We start from the raw sequence: 26,537 nt of genomic DNA, 5'->3' as shown, positions 1-26,537 counted from the left end.
CACTTGGACGTTTTCACCTGGACTTGCAAAGGAAATCATGTGCAAATGAGCTGCTCCCTGTTAGCTCATTTGCACATGATTTCCTTTGCAAGTCCAGGTGAAAATGTCCAAGTGCTCTTCAGGGAAGTCTTTTTTTTTTTTTTTTTTTAGAGTATGGGTTTAGAATGTCATTTGTTCCTGCGTCCAAAATGTGGATGTTTCTGTGAGAAGGATGTCCATGCCTTTGCTATGCCTCTGACATCCCCTTTATTTATTTGGATTTTGGATCACAAGTAGCAGAGTGGGATTTGTAGCGGCCACCTCTGGATTGCAAGACCAGTTCTCTAACCACTAGACCACTTCTCCACTCCACTCCACTCTCTTGAAATGTGGCAGTCCCTGGGGGGGGGGGGGGCAGTTCAGGACATCCAAAATGTTTGGAAAAAGGATGTCCAGGCCTTCGCTATGCCTCCGCTGACACATACCTCCCCCCCCCCCCCCCCCAGGGACCTGCATACTGCTGCGATGGACCTCAGTATGACATTTCAGGCTGGCAAAAAAAGTTTTTAAAGTTGTTTTTTTCAGGGTGGGAGGGGGTTAGTGATGACTAGGGGACTCAGGGGAGATCATCCCCGATTCCCTCTGGTGGTCATCTGGTCAATTTGGGCACCTTTTTGAGGCTTGGTCGTAAGAAAAAATGGACCAAGTAAAGTCACCCAAGTGCTCATCAGGGATGCCCTTCTTTTTTCCATTATCGCTCGAGGGCGCCCATCTGTTAGACACGCCCCAATCCCGCCTTCGCTATGTGTCCAACACGCCCCCGGGAATTTTGGTCGTCCCCGCAACGGGAAGCAGTTGGGGACGCCCAAAATTGGCTTTCAATTATGCCGATTTGGGCAGCCCTGAGAGAAGGACGCCCATCTCCCCATTTGTGTTGAAAGATGGGCGCCCTTCTCTTTCAAAAATAAGTCTGACAGTGTCATAGAATCTGCGCCGATTTTGGCGCCTAAATCTAAGTGCACTATATAGAATCTAGGGGTTAGTATTCAAAGATATTATTTTAGTAAGCCCAATCTAGTATAATATAATAATAACCTGTAAAACACAATCTAGTAAATTGCATCCACCATGTATATTGTGTAGTTCCTGTTGCATAAACTAAGCATCAAACCTTCATATGATAATCATAGAATCTGAAAAGTAATGTTGCATACTTTATAAAGAACCAATAACAATGCAAACTTATGTTCCTTAGCCATGTGTTTGTAAGCAAGAAAATATAATGTCCTCCATCAAAATACAAGAAATATTAATCCCTCTGACAAGTCACAGCAACAAAAAGAGCCATGAAAGAAACCCTTGGGATGAGAATGTATATATTATAGTTGTAGACTGGTTCAAGTTGTCATTTGTATTAAAGCTTTCTATTCTTGAATGAAAGACTGAAAAGATTTAGGGTCGGTGTAAGTTTTAGTCTTGTTGTGAGTGATTTTCATTCTGGCGGGAGCTAGTAATCAATAGCGGGCTTCAGTGCATTGCGATCTAGGTTGGAGAGCAAGAAATTGTCAATGACATTCAGCTGTTTCTTTAGGATAATCAGCTAATATTGAATCTTATTGGCAATTTTCATTTTCTCCAAAATTGCTAACACTTGAGGAAATCACACTATCTTGATGATGATAGGCCTGGGTTTGCTGGATTCCACAAGCTGCACCCAGATAGGCACCTGGTGAGCTTGCTGTACTTCCAAGGGATGATCATATTGAATATTTAGGATTTCAGGTAGCCATTTTTTAAAAAAAGGTATGGGAAAGTTGCCTTCTGCGCCTTCAAACATACCAAGAATTCAAAGGATATTGCATCTCCCACGATTTGTCATATCTTCTAATTGTGATTCCAGCATGTGAATAGACATCCAGTCCATGTGCTGATGAGTAGTGTTTAGCCCCCCTTCCCAAATCCCTGGGAAAGATAATCAGTGGAAGGCTGCATGGGCTAAACCTTCAGGGGATGCTCCTCCCTGAATTAACTTTAAATCTTATCTGTTCTATTATCACAGGAAGAGATATACTCTGAATCAATTTGTAAAATAAATTTCTTTTTAAAATACTTTTATTTATAGACACCAATCAGATAAAGTCAATTTACATTGCAATTTCATAAAACATATTTTGTAACAAGCAGTTGGAGGGTCCTTTTACTAAGGCGCCTATACGCATCCAATGTGTGTCAGTTTAGAACTACCACCCGGCTTCCGCGTGTCCAAGGCAGTAATTTCATTTTTTTGTGTGTCCAATATGCGCGGCAGAAAATATTTATTTTCTACCGCATGGCGCTAACCGTCAATTACCATCTGGTTAATGTATGAGACCTTACCACTAAGTCAATGGATGGCGGTAAGGTCTCAAGCCCAAAATGGACGCACGCCAATTTTTATTTTGCCGCTTGTCCATTTTTGGCCCCCCCAAAAAGGTCTTTTTTGCAGGTGCATTGAAAAATGGACCTGCATGTGTCCAATACATGGGTCTACACCAGCGCAGCCATTTTTTCGGCGCACCTTAATGTGTTGCACATGTCCATTTTGGGTCTGAGACTCTACTGCCACCCACTGACCTAGCAGTAAATTCTCACGCATTAACCGGGTGGTAATGGTCTACGCATGTACAATGCCGATTACCGCCCAATTAGCGTCACATGCTGGAAAATTTCCATTGCGCTTAGTGGACGTGCGTAAAAAATGAAGCTACCACCCGGGCCATACTGTAGCTGGGCAGTAGTTCAAAACTGAATAATGTAGGATGCACATTCGCGCCTACGCAGATTAGTAAAAGTGGCCCTTAGTTAACAAGCCAATCAGCACTGATAATTGCCACTTAAGCAATTATTGACACTAATTTGCATTAATTAGATTTTATGCACAGAACTGTCTAAGCATGTTCTATAATGTGATGCAAAAGGGGGTGTGGCCATAGGCGTGGAATGAGCATGTTATGTGCATTTCTAAATCTATGGGCCCTGTTTACTAAACTACATTGTAGGTGTGCTAACGTTTTAGCACACGCTAAAAATTAGCATGCGATAATGCTAGAGACACCCATAGGAATATATGAGTGTCTCTAGCGCACACTAAAAAGTTAATGCGCCTACAGCACAGCTTAGTAAATAGGGCTCTGTCTATGTTATTATAGAATAAACCCAAATTTAGGTGTCTGTATTTACACAAAGTTTTACTTAGCATAACTACCTGCAACTACATTTAGTTATGTGGATGGGTGTTCAGCGTATTGTATAAACCGTGAAGTATTTTAGGCTTATTCTATAAAGTATGCCTAAGTTTATGCATACTTTATAGAATACACCTAGGCATATTTTGTTTTGATGCTGATTGTTTAGGCATGATATATAGAAACTAGTCCAATATGACTTCATTACCCTTTCAAACTACACATATGACAGGAGGTGGTACTCTTTTAAAGGGAAAGGAGCTTTCATATCAGGAGCCATAGGATGAGGGTGAAAAAGAGTAGACTCAAGAGTAATCTAAGGAAATATTTCTTCATAGGAAGGGTGGTGGGTGTGTGAAACATCACACCAGCAGAATCCACAAAGACAAGAAGAGTATCTGAATTCAATAAGACATAGGACATGCACAGATCTGTAAGGGAGAGTAAGGATTTGTAGAGCTATTCAGTTGGTGTTGTTAATGGGAAGACCAGATCTTTCTATGCTGCCATTTTCTGTGTTTCTGTGAATTTTTCTAAAGTTTGTTTTGGATTGCAACTTGAACGCATAATGTTTCATATAATACTGAGTGCTCTAGAATCACTGCCAGTGTATCCAAATATTAAAAATAGATGGGCGCATTTTCGAAAGAGAAGGACGCCCATCTTTCGACACAAATCGGAAGATGGGTGTCCTTCTCCCAGGGTTGTCCAAATCGGTATAATCGAAAGCCGATTTTGAACATCCCCAACTACACATGGACATCTTCGACCCATAATGGAAAAAAAAGGGCTTTCCTTACGAGCACTTGGATGACTTTACCTGGTCGAGTTTTTCTTACGACCAAGGCACAAAAAGGTGCCCGAAATGACCAGATGACCACCGGAGAGAATCGGGGATGACCTCCCCTTACTCCCCCAGTGGTCACTAACCCCTCCCACCGTCAAAAAACATCTTTCAAAATATTTTTTGCCAGCCTCAGATTTATTTATTTATTTAACACATTTATATCCCACATTTTCCCACTTAGTTGCAGGCTAAATGTGGCTTACACAATACCATAGAGACAGGCTCCGGTTCGGTAAAATACAAATACACAATATAGTAGTAGGCATATAAGAAACATAAATAAAAGTAACAAAGAAATAAAGAGGGGGTGATGAAAAAAGTCCAATACGGTCAATAGTTTTGCTGTGTCGCAGGAAGTAGAAAGTTAGTTTGGGTCAGAGGGATAGGCCTTCTTAAACAAATTGGTTTTCAGTGACTTCCTGAAGTTAAGATGGTTGTGGATAGATTTCACGGTTTTGGGCAAAGCCCAAATTTAAGTCAAATTTAAGCTGGATGCATAAATTGATTTGTATCTAAGGCCATTGCTGTCTGGATAATGCAAATTTAAGCAAGTGCTGTTTCTGGGTAGTAGATTTATAAGGTTCAACATGTATCCAGGAACTTCGCCGTAAATAATCCTGTGGACTAGGGTACAAGCCTTGAAGGCAATACGTTCCTTTGTGGGAAGCCAATGCAATTTTTCACAAAGGGGTTTGGCACTTTCATATTTTGATTTTCCGAAGATCAGTCTGGCTGCTGTATTCTGTGCGGTCTGAAGTTTCTTAGTTAGTTGTTCTTTACAACCTGCGTAAATTCTGTTGCAGTAATCTAAATGTCTTAATACCATTAAATTGCGAAATACATCTCGAGGGAAGAAAGGTTTTATACATCATACTCAGGTCCATCACAGCAGTATGCAGGTCCCTGGAGCAGTTTTAGTGGGTGCAGTGCATTTCAGGCAGGCGGACCCAAGCCCATCCCCCTCCCTACCTGTTACATTTGTGGAGGAAACAGCGAACCCTCCAAAACCCACCAGAAACCCACTGTGCCCAAATCTAGGTGCCCCCTTCACCCATAAGGGCTATGGTAGTGGTGTACAGTTGTGGGTAGTGGGTTTTAGGGGGGTTTGGGGGGCTCAGCAGACAAGGTAAGGGAGCTATGTTCCTGGGAACATTTTTTTAAGTCTACTGCAGTGCCCCTTAGGGTGTCCGGTTGGTGTCCTGGCATGTCAGGAGGACCAGTGCACTTCAAATGCTGGCTCCTTCCATGACCAAAGGGCTTGCATGTGGTCATTTCTGAGATGGGCGTCCATGGTTTCCATTATTGCCGAAAATCAGAAATGACCGAGTCTAGGGATAACCATCTCTATGGATGACCAAAATTTCAAGATTTCGCCATCCCTGACCGTATTATCGAAACAAAAGATGGACGTCCATCTTGTTTCGATAATATGGGTTTCCCCGCCCCTCCATTGGGATGTATTGCGAGGACGTCCTCAACAAAACTTGGGCGTCCCTTTCGATTATGCCCCTCATAGGGCCCAATATTCAAAACGGGTTAAACTGGGCATCTTCAGTGGCACTTAACCTGATACTGACTGTTACTAAAAATGCCTAGTGAGCACTCAAGCTGAAACCGACTATTTTGGAGATGTTCTGGGGATGGAATTGGCACTTAGCCAATTAAGCACCAATATTCAGAACTTGACTGGTTAAGATAACCACATAAATAGGACAGCATAAAATGCAGTCCTATCTTCATGTGGTTCTTCATAGTCAATTAATTGCCAAATATCACACTTAACCGGCTATGTGTTAGTTGGCTCCCTATACCTGGCATTACATTTCTGGGTTTAATGCTGGTAGCGGTCATCAAAATGCTGGGCTACACTGGCTGATTATTGGACCCATGTTATTTCTCATTAAAATAATATATTTTTATTCCTTATTATAGCTTCTTATTGTAGTCTGAGCACTTCTTTGAAAAATGGAGGAATAATGAATAAAACAGGAAACTCACTTGGAAGCAAGGTGTATTATTATTGCAAGTCAGGATACAGAATGGTTGGTCACAGCAATGCAACTTGCACGCACTATGCAAACGGCATGTTTCAATGGGATTCTCCTCCTCCATTATGTCAAGGTGAGATATACTGTCTGTATGTATATTCTTACTTTTATTTCCTGTTAATCTTGGGCTGTCCATCCTTCTGCCTTTGTAGTAAACTTAACATTTATCTGATTTCAATGAGTAAAGTCTCACTGAAAAGCTTTGGGAGCTGGAAAAGATCGGTGCTAAGCACTATTGTATAAAGGATGTGCAACCTTTATAGAATAGCGCTTAGTGCGGATTCTCATGCATTGAAATCCGATGTAAATTTTGGTGCTCAAGTCGGGCGCAGAAACCCATTTTTCTATAACACTGAGTGCAAGTTTTTGGAACCCCCCTGACATGCCCATGCTTCTCCCATGGCCATGCCACCTTTTGGTGCCCAGTGTTATAGAACAGTGCACAACCAGATGTGTGTGCCAATTAACATCAATAATTAGTTGGTAGCATCCAATTATTGATAGTTAACAGCTTGTTAGGCAACTAAATTGCACACACATCAACAAAATGCACCCAAATGTGAGTGTCATATATAGAATCAGGGAATAAGTACAAAATTTAACCACACTTTAGTAAAAGGGCCCCTTGGTTAAATTGATAATTGATCCCAGGAACCAGAAACTGTCCACATGTTCTATGTTTTCATTAATAAACTCTGAAACTGGTTGTACCTGTTGTCATAACTTTTGAATTCTTGAGTTTAGTTGCAATCCCATTCTTTCACTTTTATTTTATTTTAACTTTGGTCAGAAGAGCCATCAAATCTTCTTTACTTTCTATTATAAGTGTAGTGTTCTCAGAATATTGGATATTACTGATATTCTTTCCTCCTATTTTGAATCTACATTCATTGTCTTGCAATCCAGCCTCTCTCATGATGTATTTGGCATAGAAATTAAAATCAGATATGATATAAGAATACAGTCTCGCCTTATTCCTTTGTCAATCGAAAACCAATCTGCTTCGCCATGCTCTTTCTTGACTGTTGCTTCTTGCCCAGAGTAAAAATTTATCATTAGATTAGTAAGATGTTCAGGAACATCCATTTTCCTATTTTTCACTATTTAGTATGATCAACTCTATCAAAGGCCTTGCTGTAGTCGATAAAGCATGTGTACACTTCCTTCTGGCATTCTTTCTTTTTTTAATTATTCGCCGGACATTGACAATGATCTTTATTGAATCCTACTTAGGTGTGTAGAACTAGTCTTACTAAATGTTGATGCAGTTTGCATGCTTCTGTTTTTGCAGCATAGTCAAACAAGGAGCATCAATTTAGGGATTCAGTGCTAGTAAATTTTCAGAGGCCAAGTCAAGAGTCTAACATTCAAAGCTAGGAGACTAAGTAGGGGTAGTTGCTAAGACAATAACACACAATATTTGCATTTAACTCTAGTTAAATGCAACATTGTGCATTTTATTACTATAATGCATCCCGCAGGAAACATAATAATGAGGTGCACAGCATGCAAATGCATGCAATATACCTTATCATTATGCATATCATAAACACTGCTTGAAGTGAACAACACAATCTGCATTTTTCTAGGAAAAATAACACCAGCTCAAAACAGGTGTTATTTTTCCTGCCCAGAAACATTGGACTGCTAGCTTGCAGCCTGATGATCCTGGGTACCATCTTAAGTGACTGGAGATGAACATCCTTCTTGTTGCCTTAAGATAGCTCCCTCCCTCAAGAATGAAAAATCCCTCCCAAGGAGATCCCACAAAAGACCCCCACCCTCCCATATGCCCCATTGGGCTTACCTTGTAGAATTTGTGGTGGTCTAGTGGTTCTGGGATAGGAGCAATCCCTAATTGTTACTGCCCATGCTGGTGTTAAGTTCAAAGTGGTGCCTGTGAAGCTTACCAGTAGTCTTGTAGTACTACTGCTGGGATACAAGGGAACTATTTTAAACGAAGCCCCATCATGGGCAGGACCACCACGGGATGGCTTAAGATAGGCTGAGAGAGAGTCTACAGAGGAGTTCAGGGTTATTTTGAGGCGAGGAGGAAGGGGGGGCGCTTTTATTTTTAAGAAATTATCGGGGGGGGGGGGGAGAATAATACAGCTTGTGAGGTTTATCGCAAATTACATTATTCCTGTACCATCAGAGTCACTGACCTGTGGTACTTTTATATGGCAAGTTAGTGACTCCCAAATAAACTAAGGGGATTTGACAACTTTGAATAACTTCGTATCATCAGCAAATTAATTACCTCACTAGTTATTCCCATCTCTAGAAAATTTATAAATATGTTAAAAAGTTGTGGTCCAATCACAGACCCCTGGGAAATCCCAGTATCAACCCTACTGCGTTGAGAATACTGACCATTTAACCCTACTTTCTGTTTTCTATCTTTTAACCTGTTTTTAATCATCAATAGGACATTACCTCCTATCCCATTATTTTCTGATTTCCTCAGGAGTCTGTCATGTGGTACTTTGTCAAATGCCTTTTGAAAATCCAGATACACAATATTGACTTACCGTTATCCACATGTTTATTCATCCCTTCAAAGAAATGTAGTAGATTGGTGAGGCAAGATTCCCCTTAACTAAATCCATGTTGGCTTTGTCTCAACTCATCCTTATGTATATGCTATGTAATTTTGTTCTTTATAATAGTCTCTACCACTTTGCCCGGCACCGACATCAGGCTCACCATTCTATAATTTTCCAGATCACTTCTGGAACCCTTATTAAAAAAAATTGGCATTATATTCAGTCTTCAGATACCATGCTTGATGTTAAAGATAAATTACATATTAGTAACAATAGTTAATTTTTCAGTTCTATCAGTACTCTGGGATGTATACCATCTGGTCCAGGGGTAAAGAAACAAGAAGGTAATTGGTCTACAATATCTACTGTGGAAAAAAAGAAAAGGAACAGCCTTTAATGGGTAGTATTGATGCTACCAAGGTTCATAAATAGATGCCCGACATGCCTATGTTTCACCAAGAGTAAAGACTGCATGAGGGGCATTAGTTACCAGTTGATGCAAACCTAAAAACTCCACCAACACTGGACCCAGGAGGGCACACTTTGACCAGTGTTGATGGAGTTTTTAGATTTGCACCAACTGGTTCCTAATGTCCCTGGCGCAGCCTGTACTATTGGAGAAACATGGCCATGTTGGGAATCTATTTGTGAACCCTTGGGACATCAATACTATTCATTAAAGACTTTGTTTTCTACAACAAGGTCTGCTTTTTTTCTTTGTACCACCCAGTCCAGGCTATTTGCTACTCTTCAGTTTGTCAAACTGCCTTATTACATCTTCCAGGTTTACAGAAATTTGTTTCAGTTTCTCTGACTCATCAACATTGAATATCATTTCTGGTATCTCTCCCACATCTTCCTTGGTGATAACCGAAGCAAATAATTAATTTAATGTCTCTGCTATGGCTTTCCTGAGTGTCCATGTTTTTCTTGAGTGCCCCTTTTACCCCTTGGTCATGTAGCAGTCCAACTGATTCTTTTACCAGCTTTATTGCTTCTAATATACCTAAAAAAGTTTTTACTGTGTGTTTTTGTCTCCAGTGCAATCTGTAATTCAAAGTCTGTCTTTGCCTTCCTTAGCGCTTATGCTGTTTCCTATTATTTTAAGTCAGATCCTTCTGGATTTGAATGATGGTAAGTAACTGTGAATAGCAATTGAAAAAGAAAAAATAGCTCTCAAAGATTTTGCACTTGAAGCACACGTAAAATGGAACACTAAAGGTTATTATAATATTTCATTTTTTTATTTATGTATTTGTTTTCAGGGGATTTTTGAAGTTACTCTCTAAGTGCCCTGTTTACTAAGCCACGCTAGAGGCACGTTAGTGTTTTTAGGTCATGCTAAGCATTAGAACGTGCTAACCATGTAGATGCCCATAATATTCCTATGGGCGTCTACACAGTTAGCATGCGGTAAAAATGCTAGTGCACTTTAATAAACAGGGTTCTATAATTGCAAACATTAAGATGTCAATTCAGGGTGGGGACAGAATGAATGAATGTTGTTGTTTTTAATGCAGGAGAGCTTATTCCAAATATTTGACATCTTCAGTAGAAAAGCATAGGTCTCATAAATGTTAACCAAACAGATGAATATATACGTTATACTACTGAAATGTATCTACACTTTCCACGTGTGCATTTATCTTAAAGGGGGAAAGGGAATGGGCCTTTCTGTGGTTTTTGTAACTACATTCAAAGCGGTTTACATAGTATATACAGGTACTTATTTGTACTTGGGGCAATAGGGGGTTGAGTGACTTGCCCATAGTCATAAGGAGCTGCAGTGGGAATTGAACCCAGTTCCCCCACTGCATTAACCACTAGGCTACTCTTCCACTCCATAAAAACAAGATGCACTATTTTTTGCATTTTTTAAATGGAAATTTATCTGAATCTGGGTGAGACAGGAGGCTATTATTTACTTATATATAGATATAAAATTGATCTGTATGCTGTAGAAGGCCAACTGTATTATGCACTGAGCTTTCAGGAGTATTTGCACTAAGAATGTGCAACTATGCTGAGAGCAGCATTGTGCTGTCTTTTTTTGAGAGTTGAAATACACAATATCAATACGGCATGTGTTTTTCTTTTCTTATTGGACTAGACACCTTTTGCATTCAATAGGCATTCCTTCATGCCTTTATTTTATCTAGCTATCCCTACACTGTTGAACTTTTTGAAATACTACTAATTAGCTTGCCCACAAAGGACCAAATTCTATATATGATGCTGAAAAACTGGCGCAGAAAAAAATGAGCACTAAGCACTGTTCTCTAAGTAGTGCTCTGAATTTGGGCTCTGTTTATAGAACAGCAACTAGCGCGGGATCTGTGCTTAACTTTTAATCATGAGGATTTACAACAACTGAAGCCTGGTGTAAATACCCGTGTATAAGTAAGATGTGGATTATACATACCAATGTACAACCAGATGGAACTCTTTGCCCAAACCACTCCGTCAAACGTTAGATTATCTCATATTTTGTAAACTATTGAAAACTCACTTGATAAGAACGACCTTTAACCATAGAAATAACTAACCCACTAACTAAACTGCAATAACAACAACTCACATTCTATCCTATATATTACAAACGTTATACAATCAGAATTTCATTTATGCTGTTATTAGTAATTTTGTTGTTCTATGTAATTAGAATTCCTTGTCAGTTCTACTTCGTTATATTGTGAGCCACATTGAACTTGAATCTTATTTGAGATAATGTGAGATATAAGTGTCATAAATAAATAAATATTCTGTAACAGTGTGCGCAAATTCTTGGAACACTCTTGACCCACCCTTGTCCATAGCCCCTTTTTAAATCTGTGGTCTAGAATTTATGTGTGTATTTGTTTACAATGCATCTAGCAAGATCCACAAGTAAATTCTAATTGCTGCCAATTAGCACTGATAATTATTAGCACCCAGTTATCAGCACTAATTGGTTCATTATTCAATTTTAATTGTATGTGGAAATTAAATATGCACCCAATTTTTGTGCACAATTATGAGCGCCATATATAGAATCTGGGGGGAAATGCACTTCTAATTGTATCAAATATATTTTTCTTATTTTTAATTTTAATATTTTGTTACTCATCATGATTTTCAGGGACCAGAACTTTGAAACCAGTTGCTAAGTCATCCCAGTCTCCAATCCTCACGAGCAACCTAAAAACGCTCATTTTAAAGGAGGCTTATGCTTGAGTTTGGACATTGGGGGTTTCAAAGTATGACTACACAGCTGTCCTTATATGTTTTCCTCCCCTTACTTTCTCTTTCAGCATTGTAGTTCTCCCCCCTCCTCCTCTCTCTGTATCCATGTCTTGAATTATCTCTTTTTCTTTCCTCCATATTAGTATTTAAGCTGCCCAGAAACTTTTGTAATTTATTTTTAAATTTTCAGTGCTTGGTATACCGCAAGTGATCCCTGAGGTTACTTTGTGGCTTATAATTTCTATAACGGGTAGTTTTGCACTGTCCCTAATGAGCTCACAATTTAAGTTATATATTGTACCTGGGGCAATGGAGGGCTAAGTGATTTGCTCAGGGTCACACGGAGCTGCAGAGGGAATTGAACCTGGTTGCCTAGGATCTGAACCCACTGCTGAACGGGGATAGGTGGAATAATAAATTCTTTGAATAAACTTGAAGCTTATTTTTAGGAGCATTGCAATAGACCTGTCAACTTCTGCTTTTAATGAAGTTACAGGGGGAATGTAATTCTTTTTAGTGAGAATTATTTGGCATCCTCAGGAAAAGCTTTACTGCATGTTTTCCCATTTTTCTTGTCAGAATAAGTACCCCTTGCATATGTGAGCTAGTGTATAAGTGACCCCTAGGGGTCCCTTTACTTTTATGTGACAACGACAGCCAGCAGAGTTTTCAGATAGGACCTTTCTGATGATTTATTTATTTAAAAAGAATTATCATCTGCTCTACCATAAATATTCTAGAAGGTGTATAGAAAGCACATACACAATAATATAATGGACAGGAAACATAAAACACCACCAAACAATGGGGCCTTTTTACTAAGCAGTGCTGAAAAGTGGCCTGGTTGTTCCCACACGCTGAAGCCACTTTTAACGCGGCAGTAAATTGGCACCATTTTTCAGTTTTTCTATTAATGGCCATGTACTAATTTCCTCATTAGCATGTTGTCATTAGCACGTAAGCCCTACTGTCACCTATTTTGTAGGCAGTAAGGGCTTATGTACCTGGCTAACCAATTAGTGCAGAACACGCCTACTCTCCATTCCGGACATGCCTCCTTCAACAAAAAAGAAAATTACCTCAGGAGTAGCACGCACTGATGGCCAAACTACAGTGGAATTCCTCAGCATGTCCTGTGGTAATACCCTTTTACTGCACGGTAGGCCCACGTTAGGCCTACTGTGCCTTAGTAAATGGACCTCTAAATACACAAAGAGGGAAATTCTATAACTTAGTGTTTCAAGTTATGTGTCTTAGGAGCCCTTTCACTAAGCCATGAAGGCGCCTACGTGTGCCCAATGCGTGCCGATTTGGAGTTACCACCTGGCTACCACATGGCCCATGCGGTAATTTCATTTTTTATGCGTATCCACTACTCATGCCAGAAAATATATTTTATTTTCTGGTGGATGGCGAAAATCGGGCAGAAAACTCTGACTTGATGTACATAGGCAATTACCACACAGTTAACGCAAGAGACCTTACCGCTAAGTCAATGGCTGGTGGTAAGGTCTCAGACCTAAAATGGATGTGCACAGTGCATTTTGTCTAGCAAAAAAGGTGCCGGTACTCAAATGCCAGTCCACCCTTCAGGGGTGGAGTGATCATTGAGGGACTCACCCCACAATAGCCAGGATCCCTGCAACCACTCATAGAATCTATGACAAGGCAGAATTTTGTATGTAGAACCTGAGATCTTTCATTAAAATACGAGAACCATGGGTCAAGTTTAGCAGACAGTGGAAAAGGTGCCGGTACTCAGTACCCCCAAGTACCCCCTCAAAAAAAGCCCTGGATGCACCAATTTTTCTTTTGCCGCATGTCCATTTTCAGCAAAAATTTTAAAAAGGCATTTTTTACAGGTGCACTGAAAAGTGTATCTGTACGTGCCCAAAACCCACGCCTACACTACCACAGGCCATTTTTCAGCACACCTTAGTAAAAGGACCCCATAATACTGTGTTCTGAGTGCCAGTCCTATAATGGCATCTTGGCACCAGGATTCCCTTGCAGAATATTAGCACAAGGTGACATTAGCATCCCTATATTTAGGCATGACCACTTATACCAGGTCTGTGGCTAGCGTAAGCTGGTATGCCTACGTGTGCCATGCAGTATGCGTAACTTACAGTGTTCTATAAGTTATAAACGTAAGTTGATGCCACATCCATGGCCTGTCCATACTCTGCCCATATGTATAGCCCACTCACACGTGCCATAGCATTTAAGTTATATCTTTTAGAATTACATGTATTGCATTTGGGTGCATAAGTGGTAGTAATTGGTGCAATTATGTGTGTAAAGTGCATAACTACACACAACTAGTTATAGAATTACCTTTCACATGATTTGTTTGTATGGGGTACATATCACCAAAGCTGAAAAAGAATGATATGGTTTAAATATCTTCATATTTAGTAAGAGGCTTCAAATTAGCAATTTTATTGAGTAATCAATGAAGTATACACTATTGTACTTAGAGTATGATGATCTTCACTGGGACCTTTTGCTGTTGACCTATCAGCCAGACGTACTAAGGTGCCCTTTTACTAAGCCACGTAAGCGTATACATGTGCCCAACATGCACCAAAATGGAGTTACCGCCCGGCTACCGCATGGTAATTTCATTTTTGATGCATGTCCGAATAATCAATTTTATTTTCAGACACGCATATCGGATGCACGCCAAGTGACATTTGATGCTTGCAGGTCATTACCATCCAGTTATCATTTGAGACTTTACTGCTATGTCAATGGCTGGCGATAAGGTCTCAGACCCAAAATGTACGCGTGGCAATTTTGATATTGCCACGCGTCCATTTTCAGCAAAAATTTAAAAAAGCATTTTTTACAGGTGCACATCCAAAACACGCATGTACACTACCGTAGGCCATTTTTCAGCACACCTTTGTAAAAGGACCCCTTATTGAGTAATGAATTGTACTTCTCAGAGTAGGATGAGCTTCACCAGAACCTTTTCCTGTTGACCTATCTGCCAAACATACTAAGCTTCCACCCTCCCACTAGGCAAAAAATATGAAAACCTCTTTACTGCATTTGGCACATATACATTCCTTGTTTTGTTTGAAAATCCTGGAATGAATTGTCATGTATACTGGACAAAATCTAAACAGTGAGGGAATGATGTTATGGGTATGTCTCCTGTGTTTTAAGAGCTTATTTCTCCTCCACCCCCAGTTAAATAATATAGATAACACTGTTAGGGCCCTGTTTACTAAGGTGCGTTAGTGTTTTTAGCGTGCCTACATTTAGCATGCGTGCTAGCCATGTAGGTGCCTATAGGGATATTGCAGGCACATACATGGTTAACACATGTACATGGTTAATGCGTGTTAAAAATGTTAACGCGCCTATAACGATGCTTAGTAAACAGGGCCGTTAGGATTGCTCCTTGATGTAATAGCATAAATGTAATACATGCACACTGCACAAATAAATACAGGGCCTTTTTCAATTGCTTTTATTTGGTTAGTTTATTTACATAGGTTATACAAACCTATTATGGTCTTTCAATTCTAGCTGAGAGTTGCATGAATTCATCTAGAACAAAAACATTTTGCTAATTTGCATGTCATATCATTGAAAACTAATTAACATCAGAAATGTTTGGCACCATTTTTAGCTCTCAGCTCTTTAAAATTAGATACTTCTCATGCAAAGTCCTTGAAGTCTGAACCAATATCAGTACAGCTGATTATATTGAGTTTAATGTGAAATTAAACAGCTTAATAGTATTATGTATTAATTAGAAATGAAATGGAATTCTGCCCATTAGTAAAGTGTTTGGCTCCTTGGGTAGATACACAGAACAGTGTTAAGAATTTCAATTTTAATTGGAACACGTCTGTAACATAGGTTATATAATGAATGTCAGATGGTGTGTTTAATTTTCAATGTCTTCAGGTGGAATCTAGCTTAAAAGTCCTCTACCAGAAACATAAAGAATGTAGTTATTTTGCAAAGCACCATCTTGATCATTATTAATGCTGATTTTATATGAAGTAGCTTAAACAAATATCAAATAAATAATAATTAATTATATCAACTACAGCAGCCCGGCATTAGTTCTCACCCCCATTTCAGGCGCTACAAAAATGTTTCTTTTTGTAGGCAGGTGTTTATTGGAATATAATGTTAAAATTGATGAAGGACTGTTGTAATATATCTTGTTTGTGATTATTTTATTACATGTAAATTATTTTATGTGTGTTTTTATTGTAAGCCTCTTAGGGGTCATTTTAGTAAGCTGTGTAACGCTGTACATGTGCCCAAAACGCTAAAATGGAGTTACTGCCCTGCTATCTCATGGCTCTTACGGTAATTTCAATTTTGGCGTGCGTCCAACACGCATGTCCGAAAAATAATTTGTATACACGTGCCAAGTGGCATTTGATGCGTGTAGGTCATTACTGCCAGGTTACCGCATGAGTCTTTACCGCTAGGTCAATGGCTAGCGGTAAGGTCACAGACCCAAAATGGACGCGCAGCAATTTTGATTTTGCCGCACATCCATTTTTGGCAAACCCTTAGAAAGGCCTTTTTTACAGGTGCGCTGAAAAATGGATTGGCGTGCACCCGAAACCTGCGCCTGCACTACCACAAGCCATTTTTCAGCGCACCTTAGTAAAAGGACCCCTTAGTTTCTTATGTGGTGTATGTTTTTAAAATTAATAAATAATAAATAAACACCCACTTGATCCAGGGGATCATCCCAAGTGGTACAGTCTAGCTCCAGTTGCAAAACTGCACCCACTGACGCCTTAGCAATTTTGCGTTAACCTGCATAGTAAAACACAGAACCACACTAGTGAGGATATTTTTAACAAACATGTTGATTAGGTTTGTTGGTGGTGGTATTTGCACTGATTGCCATTTTAAGATGCATAAAACTTTATGCATGAGCATTCCAAACCATTTAAATACAATTTTTATTGTTCAGGCCATACACTGAATGCTAAGGTTCCTTTTCAAAATGTATCCCTCTATGGTCTGCTCCACAGGCAGACCCAATGTTACTTTGAATGATTCCATCAGAAAAAAAGAGGATGCCATAGATCTTCCCAGAGTGTGTTTTCAAACTCATTTATGCAGATCACAGCTTATAATAGAATTCTTTATGCAATAAAAGTCACCCTGCATTCAATGAAATCCAGCCTGCATTTACCAGGGATTGCTAGAGTTATTATTTCATCATGACTATACTGTGCTCATGGAGATAAAATAATTTTGCTTCGTATTCTTCTTGATTTTCTGCAGATATGGGTGTCCCAGTTCAAAGATTTTATTGTACCATCCTTGCAGTGATTAGGCTAATTTTATATGTCTTCATTGCTTCAGGCTTTGTACAGTAACTGTTAGCAAGCATGCATATGTCTAGTAATAATTAGAAATACTGAGTGCTTGTCATGATCTGTATTTATGAGTTGTAGTACTAATTGTTTATGCCTGGAGGTGGAGGCCATATTTAATGACTGCCCATCAGTATGGAATTCATTTTTGGAGGGAAATGAGCAGAAAATGTAGTTATTAATAATGAAGGTGTGCTGGCTAAATTATCTCTGATTTTTAACTTATTAGGAATAAGAAATACATAGATACTATACATTTTAACTTGATTTTATTGAATAAAACTCTCCCAACAATCTGTCATCTGTGAAAAAAATGAGACTGATTTTCTTCCAGAATTGTGAGGAAAGTTTTCAAAACGATCTTGGTGCTTAGATATTCCATTCTGAAATCTGTCCAGCGTAGGGTAGTTACATATAACCACATTGGGGCCAATATTTAAAGTGAACTATGTGTTTCCTGACAGCTGGCAAATAACTCGCTTATCTGTATATGTTCTGTTGATAAAAAATGTATTTTTGTAGGGGGTTTTTTTGCTCATTAAAGCTTTTTCAGCATGTAAAAGGACTCTTACAAAAGTACCTCAGAGATTACACATGTAAAAAAAAAATGTGTAGTGACAAAAAGCATACTTTTGTGAGACCCATGAATAGACATGTTTCAAGTATAGTTTTGGTTGGGTACATGTATTGTTTATAAAATACATGTGAAATGCCACCTTTTCTGTAGTTCCCCAAGTCTAGGGTCTGAGCGGGCAAGAAGCCTCCTCGATGGGCAGACTCCTTCAGACAATGCTCTGTGCCTCCTCCTGGGAAAAGAAGTGGTTAAGGGGTTCGGAGACCCTCTTCTCCTCCTCCCAGGAACTCAGTCTTGGATTCAAATCCCCTGTGGGTTGCAAGCTGGCAGTTAATTAGAATGGCCCCAGAGAACCATTGGTTCCCGAGACGCTTTCCAAGATTAAATCACTCCACAGTCCGATAGTTCATATGAAAAATAAGTGAAACTTATTTAATTCAACAACTGGTGACTCAGTCAGTTCAAAAATAGATAATAGTCTAACACAGTCAAGTGAAATCAGCTTCTCTTTGGAGAAATTATTTACAGGAATGCCAAATCAACTATGTACATTTTATACAGTTCCTCTCCTTGCCCGTCTCTTTCGATGGCAACATGTCACAGTTGCACTCCTTCCTTGCTCAGGTCTGGATCCCAGTATCTGACCTCCTCAATAAGATGAAGCTCTCCTTAGCTCTTATCTCTTGCTCAAGGATTTGGTCCACTTGACCTTTATCCAGAGCTCAGTCTCCGATTCTGCCAACGGTGACTCTCCTTCTCCTTTAGCCAGCATTTCACAGATCTTAACCAGGGACTCCTCTTCTCCTCTGATGTAATGGCAGAGGAAATTTAGGGCAACTAAAAGACCATGTGCACATACATGACAACACTTTTATCTCCCTCTTACTCCTCCCAACTCCTCCCAAGGTGATGCATGTGGGGGAAAAAACCCCGAATTATAGCTACATCATGCAAGGTTCCAAGTTATGAGTTATGGACCAAGAAAGGGATCTGGGTGTCGTCGTTGATAATACACTGAAACCTTCTGCTCAGTGTGCTGCTGTGGCTAGGAAAGCAAATAGAATGTTGGGTATTATTAGGAAAGATATGGAGAACAGGTGTGAGGATGTTATAATGCTGTTGTATCACTCCATGGTGCGACCGCACCTTGAGTATTGTGTTCAGTTCTGGTCGCCACATCTCAAGAAAGATATAGTAGAATTGGAAAAGGTGCAGCGAAGGGTGACGAAAATGATAGTGGGGATGGGACGACTTCCCTATGAAGAAAGATTAAGGAGGCTAGGGCTTTTCAGCTTGGAGAAGAGACGGCTGAGGGGAGACATGATAGAGGTATATAAAATAATGAGTGGAGTGGAACAGGTGGATGTGAAGCGTCTGTTCACGCTTTCCAAATAATACTAGGACTAGGAGGCATGCGATGAAACTACAGTGTAGTAAATTTAAGTTCTCTTCCAGCTTTTCCGTTTTATAAAGTAGCTATTGGCCACATTCATAAATCTCTTTGTTGTTTAACGGTACAAATATTTAACAGCAAATACATCTGTTTTACAAATTTTCAGTTTAACCAGAACGTGGCCTATATGATCATTGGTATTTAAGATGTCACTGTTTTGGTAAGATATGCACATTTCAATACTATGTGGTCTGTGGATTCTTTTTACCAGTTATGGCTTACTTCTTTATAATGAAAATTCATACATCATTCATGGTCAAGGTGATTAAATGAAGGTTCCTTCTCTGTCTGGTAACTGTATCTTCATATGATATGCATGAACAGGTGTTTTTTCTGTATACATATTATTATTTTATATTTTATTTATACAATCACTGTATGGAGGCATGTTATCTTCTCTCATTGGATGTGTTAGTGTCAATTTGCTATGTTTTATTAACTATCTCTATGTTTACATGATTCACACAGGAAGAGAAATATACATATATTAGCATATGTTTGCTGTTCCAATATTATTTTAAAGTTTTCTATCATATTTATTTTTGTATTTATTTTTATATTTATTTGTATTTATATCTGTGTTTTTAGACTCCTGCTGCAGGCGCCCGGAGCACCAAAACATGGCCCGTGTTGGGTATTGTTCATTAAAGTTTGTGTTTTGTTCCAACCTTGGAGGCCCTTCTGTGCTTTTCTTTTATATATTGGACCTGTGTACTTTTGGACCCTCTCTTCTGCTACCTGATTCAGGAGTATCAGCCATCCTGATATTTGCGATCTGAAAACTTGAAATTTTTGGCATGTGTCCCAAAGCATTCTTGGCAATATACCAACACATGGGAATCAAATTTTTCAATAGTAGGACCACAAATTTGGAACAAATTGCCAGGTTACCTGAGACTGTGTATTAGTAGGGTTCAAGTTGTTAAATTATTGAAAACTTACCCATCTGAAAACTTGAAATTTTTGGCATGTGTCCCAGAGCATTCTTGGCAGTCCGCCTGATCCAGCTTCTTCCTGCTTGTTCCAGTCCGCCTGACCCAGCTTGTTCCAGTCTGCCCGATCCTGTTCTCCCTGCTTGCTCCAGTCTGCCTGATTCAGCTTCTTCCTGCTTGTTCCAGTCTGCCTGATCCAGCTTGTTCCAGTCCGCCCGATCCTGCTCTCCCTGCTGGCTCCAGTCCATCTGCTTCAACCTGTTCCAGTCCGCCTGATCCAGCTTGTTCCAGCCCACCTGCTCCAGCTTTTCCCTGCTTGCCGTCTCTTCGCCACCCTCAACTCCCTCCTCAAAGTGCCCTCCGCTCCCACCCCCCCTCACTCTCTCCTCAATCTCTGGCCTACTACTTCCGTGACAAGGTCCAGAAGATCAACCTCGAATTCACCACTAAACCTTCTCCTCCTCTTCATCCTATAACCCACTCTCTCAACCAACCTACCCAGGCCTCTTTCTCCTCTTTTCCTGCTGTCACCGAAGAGGAAACCGCCCATCTCCTCTCCTCCTCGAAATCCACCACCTGTTCCTCAGACCCCATCCCCACCAACTTACTTAACACCATCACTTCTACTGTCACCCCGACCATCTGTCATATCCTCAACCTCTCCCTCTCCACTGCAACTATCCCGGACACCTTCAAGCATGCTGTGGTCACACCACTCCTCAAAAAACCATCACTTGACCCTACCTGTTTCTCCAACTACCGCCCCATTTCCCTCCTACCCTTCCTCTCCAAGATACTTGAACGCACCATTCACAGCCGCTACATTGATTTTCTCTCCTCTCATGCCATCCTCGATCCGCTTCAATCCGGCTTTCGCCCCCTACACTCAACAGAAACGGCACTATCTAAAGTCTGCAATGACCTGTTCCTCGCCAAATCCAAAGGTCACTACTCCATCCTCATCCTCCTCGACCTATCCGCCGCTTTTGACACTGTCAATCACAACCTACTTCTTGACACACTGTCCTCCTTTGGGTTCCAGGGCTCTGTCCTCTCCTGGTTCTCCTCTTATCTCTCCCATCGTACCTTCAGAGTACACTCTCATGGTTCGTCCTCCTCCCCTATCCCGCTCTCTGTTGGAGTTCCTCAGAGATCTGTCCTTGGGCCCCTTCTTTTTTCAATCTACACCTCTTCCTTAGGCTCCCTGATCTCTTCTCATGGTTTCCACTATCATCTTTATGCTGACGACACCCAGCTTTATCTCTCCACACCAGAAATCATTGCGGAAACCCAGGACAAAGTATCAGCCTGCTTATCCGACATTGCTGCCTGGATGTCCAACCACCACCTGAAACTGAACATGGCCAAGACTGAACTTATTGTCTTCCCACCCAAACCCACTTCCCCTCTCCCTTCACTCTCTATCTCAGTTGACAACAACCTCATCGTCCCCGTCTCATCTGCCCGCAACCTCGGTGTCATCTTCAACTCCTCCGTCTCCTTCTCTGCGCATATCCAGCAGATAGCCAAGACCTGTCGCTTCTTCCTCTATAACATTAGCAAAATTCGCCCCTTCCTCTCTGAGCACACCACCCGAACTCTCATCCACTCTCTCATTACCTCTCGCCTAGACTACTGCAACCTACTCCTCACCGGCCTCCCACTTAGCCATCTATCCCCCCTTAAAATCAATCCAGAACTCTGCCGCACGTCTTATCTTCCGCCTTAACCGATATACTCATATCACCCCTCTCCTCAAGTCACTTCACTGGCTCACGATCAGATACCGCATACAGTTCAAGCGTCTCCTACTCACCTACAAATGCACTCGATCTGCAGCCCCTCCTTACCTCTTCTCCCCTTACGCCCTTACCCGTAACCTCCGCTCTCAAGACAAATCCCTCCTTTCAGTACCCTTCTCCACCACCTCCAACTCCAGGCTCCGCCCTTTCTGCCTCGCCTCACCCCATGCCTGGAACAAACTCCCTGAGCCCATAAGCCGGGCCCCCTCCCTACCCATCTTCAAATCATTGCTCAAAGCCCACCTCTTCAATGTCGCCTTCGGCACCTAATCACTACACCTCTTCTCAGGAAATCTTAACTACCCCAACTTGACATTTTGTCCTTTAGATTGTAAGCTCTTCTGAGCAGGGACCGTCCTTAATTGTTAATTTGTACAGCGCTGCGTAATCCTAGTAGCGCTCTAGAAATGTTAAGTAGTAGTAGTAGTAGTAATATATCAACACATGGAAATCAAATTTTTCAATAGTAGGACCACAAATTTGGAACAAATTGCCAGGTTACATGAGACTGTGTATTAGTAGGGTTCAAGTTGTTAAATTATTGAAAACTTACCCATTTGAACAAGCATGGAATTGATATTGTTTGCTGATCAGTTGGAATACTGTATTATTCTATCTACATAGTTGTTTTATTTTAATTAATGTTATGTTGATTTTGTTACCCGCCTAGTTGTAGGTGGGTTAGAAATTTTAAAATAAATAAATACAATCTGTTTTACTCTTTTGGGATCTTGCCGGGTACTTGTGACCTGGATTGGTCACTGTTGGAAATAGGATACTGAGCTTGATGGACCTTTAGCTTATCCTAGTATTGTAATTCTTATGTTCTTATGAGAAGACATAGCTGCAGCATATGAGGGCCTGATATTCAGCCAGCGACAGCACTATTTGCTGTCCTATGCCAGTGTAAACCCATATATTCATTGCCTGGCTGTTTCCAGTGACTGACATTGGATATCCAGGTTTTTTTTTTTAAACTGCTAAAAAGTTAACTGGTTAAGCTTATATTCAGCACTAGCCAGTTAACGTTTTAGTGGTTAAAGACAGGCCTGCTATTAATGCGGACTATAATCACTGAACATAGCCAGTTAAGGACTGAATATCCATGCCTAACTGGCTATGTTGCACAATAAAAGCATAGTAACATAGAAAAAGATAGGCAGATAAAGACTATCAGGGGCATAATCGAAAGAGAAGGACGCCTATCTTCCGATACAAATTGGGAGATGGGTGTCCTTCTCTCAGGGTCGCCCAAATCGGTATAATCGAAAGCTTTCCATCACAGGGATGACCAAAGTTCATGGAGCGTGTCGGCAGTGTACTGAAGGCGGGACGGGGGCGTGCTTAACACATGGGCGTCCTTGGCCGATAATGGAAAAAAGAAGGGTGTCCCTGACGAGCATTTGGCCGACTTTAGTTGGTCCATTTTTTTCATGACCAAGCCTCAAAAATTTACCCAAACTGACCAGATGACCACTGGAGGGAAACAGGGATGACCTCCCCTTACTCCCCCAGTGGTCACCAACCCCCTCCCACCTAAAGAAAAACATTTTAAAACATTTTTTGCCAGCTTCTATGCCAGCCTCAAATGTCATACCCAGCTCCATCACAGCAGTTTGCAGGTCCCTGGAGCAGTTTTAGTGGGTGCCGTGCACTTCAGGCAGGCGGACCCAGGCCCACCCCCCCTTAACTGTTACACTTTTGGTGGTAAATGTGAGCCCTCCAAAACCCACCCGAAACCCACTGTACCCTCATCTAGGTGCCCCCATCATCCCTAAGGGCTATGGTAGTGGTGTACAGTTGTGGGGAGTGGGTTTTTTTGGGGGGGGGTTGGAGGGCTCTGCACCGAAGGTAAGGGAACTATGGACCTGGGAGCAATTTGTGAAGTCCACTGCAGTGCCCCCTAGGGTGCCCGGTTGGTGTCCTGGCATGTGAGGGTGACCAGGGCACTACGAATGCTGGCTCCTCCCTTGACCAAATGGCTTGAATTTGGTCATTTTTGAGATGGGCGTCCTCGGTTTCCATTATCGGCAAAAACCGAGATCGCCCATCTCTAAGGTCGACCATCTCAACATTTAGGTCGACCATCTCTTAGGTTGACCTAAATGTTGAGATTTGGGCGTCCCTGACCATATTTTTGAAATGAAAGATGGACGTCCATCTTGTTTCGATAATACGGGTTGCCCCGCCCCTTCGCCAGGATGTCCTTAGAGATGGACCCCCTTAGAGATGGTCGTCTCCGTTCGATTGTGCCCCTCCACATGGCCTATCCAGTCTGCCCATCCATGTCATGTACTCTCTTCACTACCCAGGGCCGGTCTTAGCAAGTGCGGGACCCTGTGCAGACCAATTTGTTGGGGCCCATCCTAGCCCCGCCCTGCCCTAGCCAAGCCCCCACCCAGCTCCACCCCATTGATAATATTATTCAATTTTTAGAAAATGTTTTATTTATGAAATTTCAAATAAAGACAAATGAAGCTAAACTTACAGAAAAGCTGATTGAAATAATAAGCACAATGCTATCATGAACCCCCCCCCCCCCCCCAGAAATTATTCAGTTCAAGTCCACTACAATTAGTAGTTCCAATTCTCATAACCCCCGGGGGGAGGGGGGGTCAGAGGTGCGGACACACAATCTCTCCACTGCAAAACACTATACACAAACTTGTGCAAAAACACACTCATAACCTTACCAAACCATAACAGCACTAATTCCAAGGACAGGACGAGCACAACCTTATGCATGGAAAGGCAGAACTGTAATTCGTGAACGAATCAGGAAGCTTCTGCTAGAGACCTCGGGAGGACTCGGGAGGGGAGGAGCGCTTTCAGTGACGCTGCTGTCCATGCAGTCGGATTCCGGCGACGGAGGTTAGGTAAATTTAAAAGAAAAGAAAAAGGATCCTTGGCTGGGGGGAGAAGAGGGCGCCTGGGCGGGCAGATAAGTGGCGGTAAGCATGGCGCGGCCCTTCCATGCTTACTTTGCTTGTTGCTTACCCGGCCGTGGGAGGAGACTGACTGAGGCGCCATGCGGGGCCCCCCTAAGCGCGGGGCCCTATGCGGCCGCCTCGGTCACCTCGGCCTAAGACCGGCCCTGTCACTACCTTAGAGATCCGATGTTCTTGTCCTACGTTCTCTTGAATTCAGATGCTATTTTCGTCTCTACCACTTCCACCTAAAGACCATTCCATGAATTCACCACCCTTTCCATAAAGAACTATTTCCTCAGGTTACTTCCGAGTCTATCCCCTTGCACTTTATTCCTATTCCTACTCATCACAGTGCTTCCTTTCAATTAAAAGAGACTCACCTCCTAAGCATTTATGACGCATAGATATTTAAATTTCTTTATCATATCTCCCCTCTCCTGCCTTTCTTCCAAAGAATACATGTTGAGATCTTTAAATCTGTCCTGATACGCTTTATGATGAAGACCACTGACCATTTTAGTAGCCACCGTCTGGACCGACTCTATCCTATTTATATCTTTTTGAAGATGCGGTCTCCAGAATTGTACATAATGTTCTAAATGAGGTCTCACCAGAGTCTTATACATGGGTATAATCGCCTCCTTTTTCCTACTAGCCATTCCTTTTCCTACGCACCTAAGTGTCTTTCTAGTTTGTGCTGTTTCCTTTTCTACCTTTGTGGCCACCTTAAGATCATCACATATGATCACATCCAAGTCCTCCTCTTTTGTCCACTCCTCTTTTGTGCCCAAAAGGTCTTTACCCCCTAAACATTACCGTTCTCTCAGGTTTTTGCAGCCTAAATGCATGACCCTGCATGTTTTAGCATTAAATCTTAGATGCCAAATTCTAGACCATTCCTCAAACTTCTCTTTATTCATATTATTCACACCATAAAGGGTGTCTACCCTATTGAAGATTTTGGTATCATTCGCAAAGAGACAAAACTTTCCAGACAGCTCTTCAGCAATATCACGTACAAAAATGTTAAAAAGAACCGTCTCAAGAACCGAACCCTGTGGCACACAACTGGTAACAACCTCAATAATGGGAGTCAGCAGTTCTGGACCTACCCACCCCACCCATACCATCCTTTCCTTATATTTTTACTTCTTTTTATTTTCTTGGCTATAATGTCTAGAGACAGTGTTTTTCTTCCGAAAGTGGAAATTTTATTGTCAGGCCACAGCAACACAACAAATTGAGTTTCTTATAAACATGCAAACCATTGAATTTCTTTCAAAAATGCAACTTAACAGTTTTATATCTTTATGTCATTTCTAACTTATACAATAACTTTCTATCCTAAAGTATTTGCCCTATGTACCCCTGGTCACCTGTGAACCCATGAGCCACGTCATCTATGTATGTTACTGGGGGGCCATTCTCATGCACATTAGAGAGCATGTTATTGCCAGAGGCAACTGCAATGTCTGAGCCCTGCCATGCAAGCTGAGGCTCATCTGTGTTTGTTTCCTGTATCAGGCTACCTGTAACAAGCATACCTGAACTCAAAGATGTTTATTGCATATCCCCCCCCCCCCCCCAGCCGTTCAATGCTGCATGGACTTC

The 26,537-nt window shown here is 41.2% G+C and overlaps 1 protein-coding gene across 1 annotated transcript in view; it reads left to right on the top strand.

Moving 5' to 3' along the window:
* CSMD1 (CUB and Sushi multiple domains 1) overlaps positions 1 to 26,537 on the top strand; it is a 2,896,277-nt gene that overhangs the window by 2,568,364 nt on the left and 301,376 nt on the right. Inside the window, exon 49 of the mRNA XM_030195161.1 lies at positions 5,983 to 6,171. Within this exon, the coding sequence (XP_030051021.1) occupies positions 5,983 to 6,171 (189 nt within the window). The remainder of the gene's footprint in view (positions 1 to 5,982; positions 6,172 to 26,537) is intronic.

This window comes from Microcaecilia unicolor, chromosome 3, assembly GCF_901765095.1.
Source record: "Microcaecilia unicolor chromosome 3, aMicUni1.1, whole genome shotgun sequence".
NCBI lineage: Eukaryota > Metazoa > Chordata > Amphibia > Gymnophiona > Siphonopidae > Microcaecilia > Microcaecilia unicolor.
Note: the sequence above shows the minus strand (reverse complement) of the source record. Positions and strands in the feature narration are given on the sequence as shown.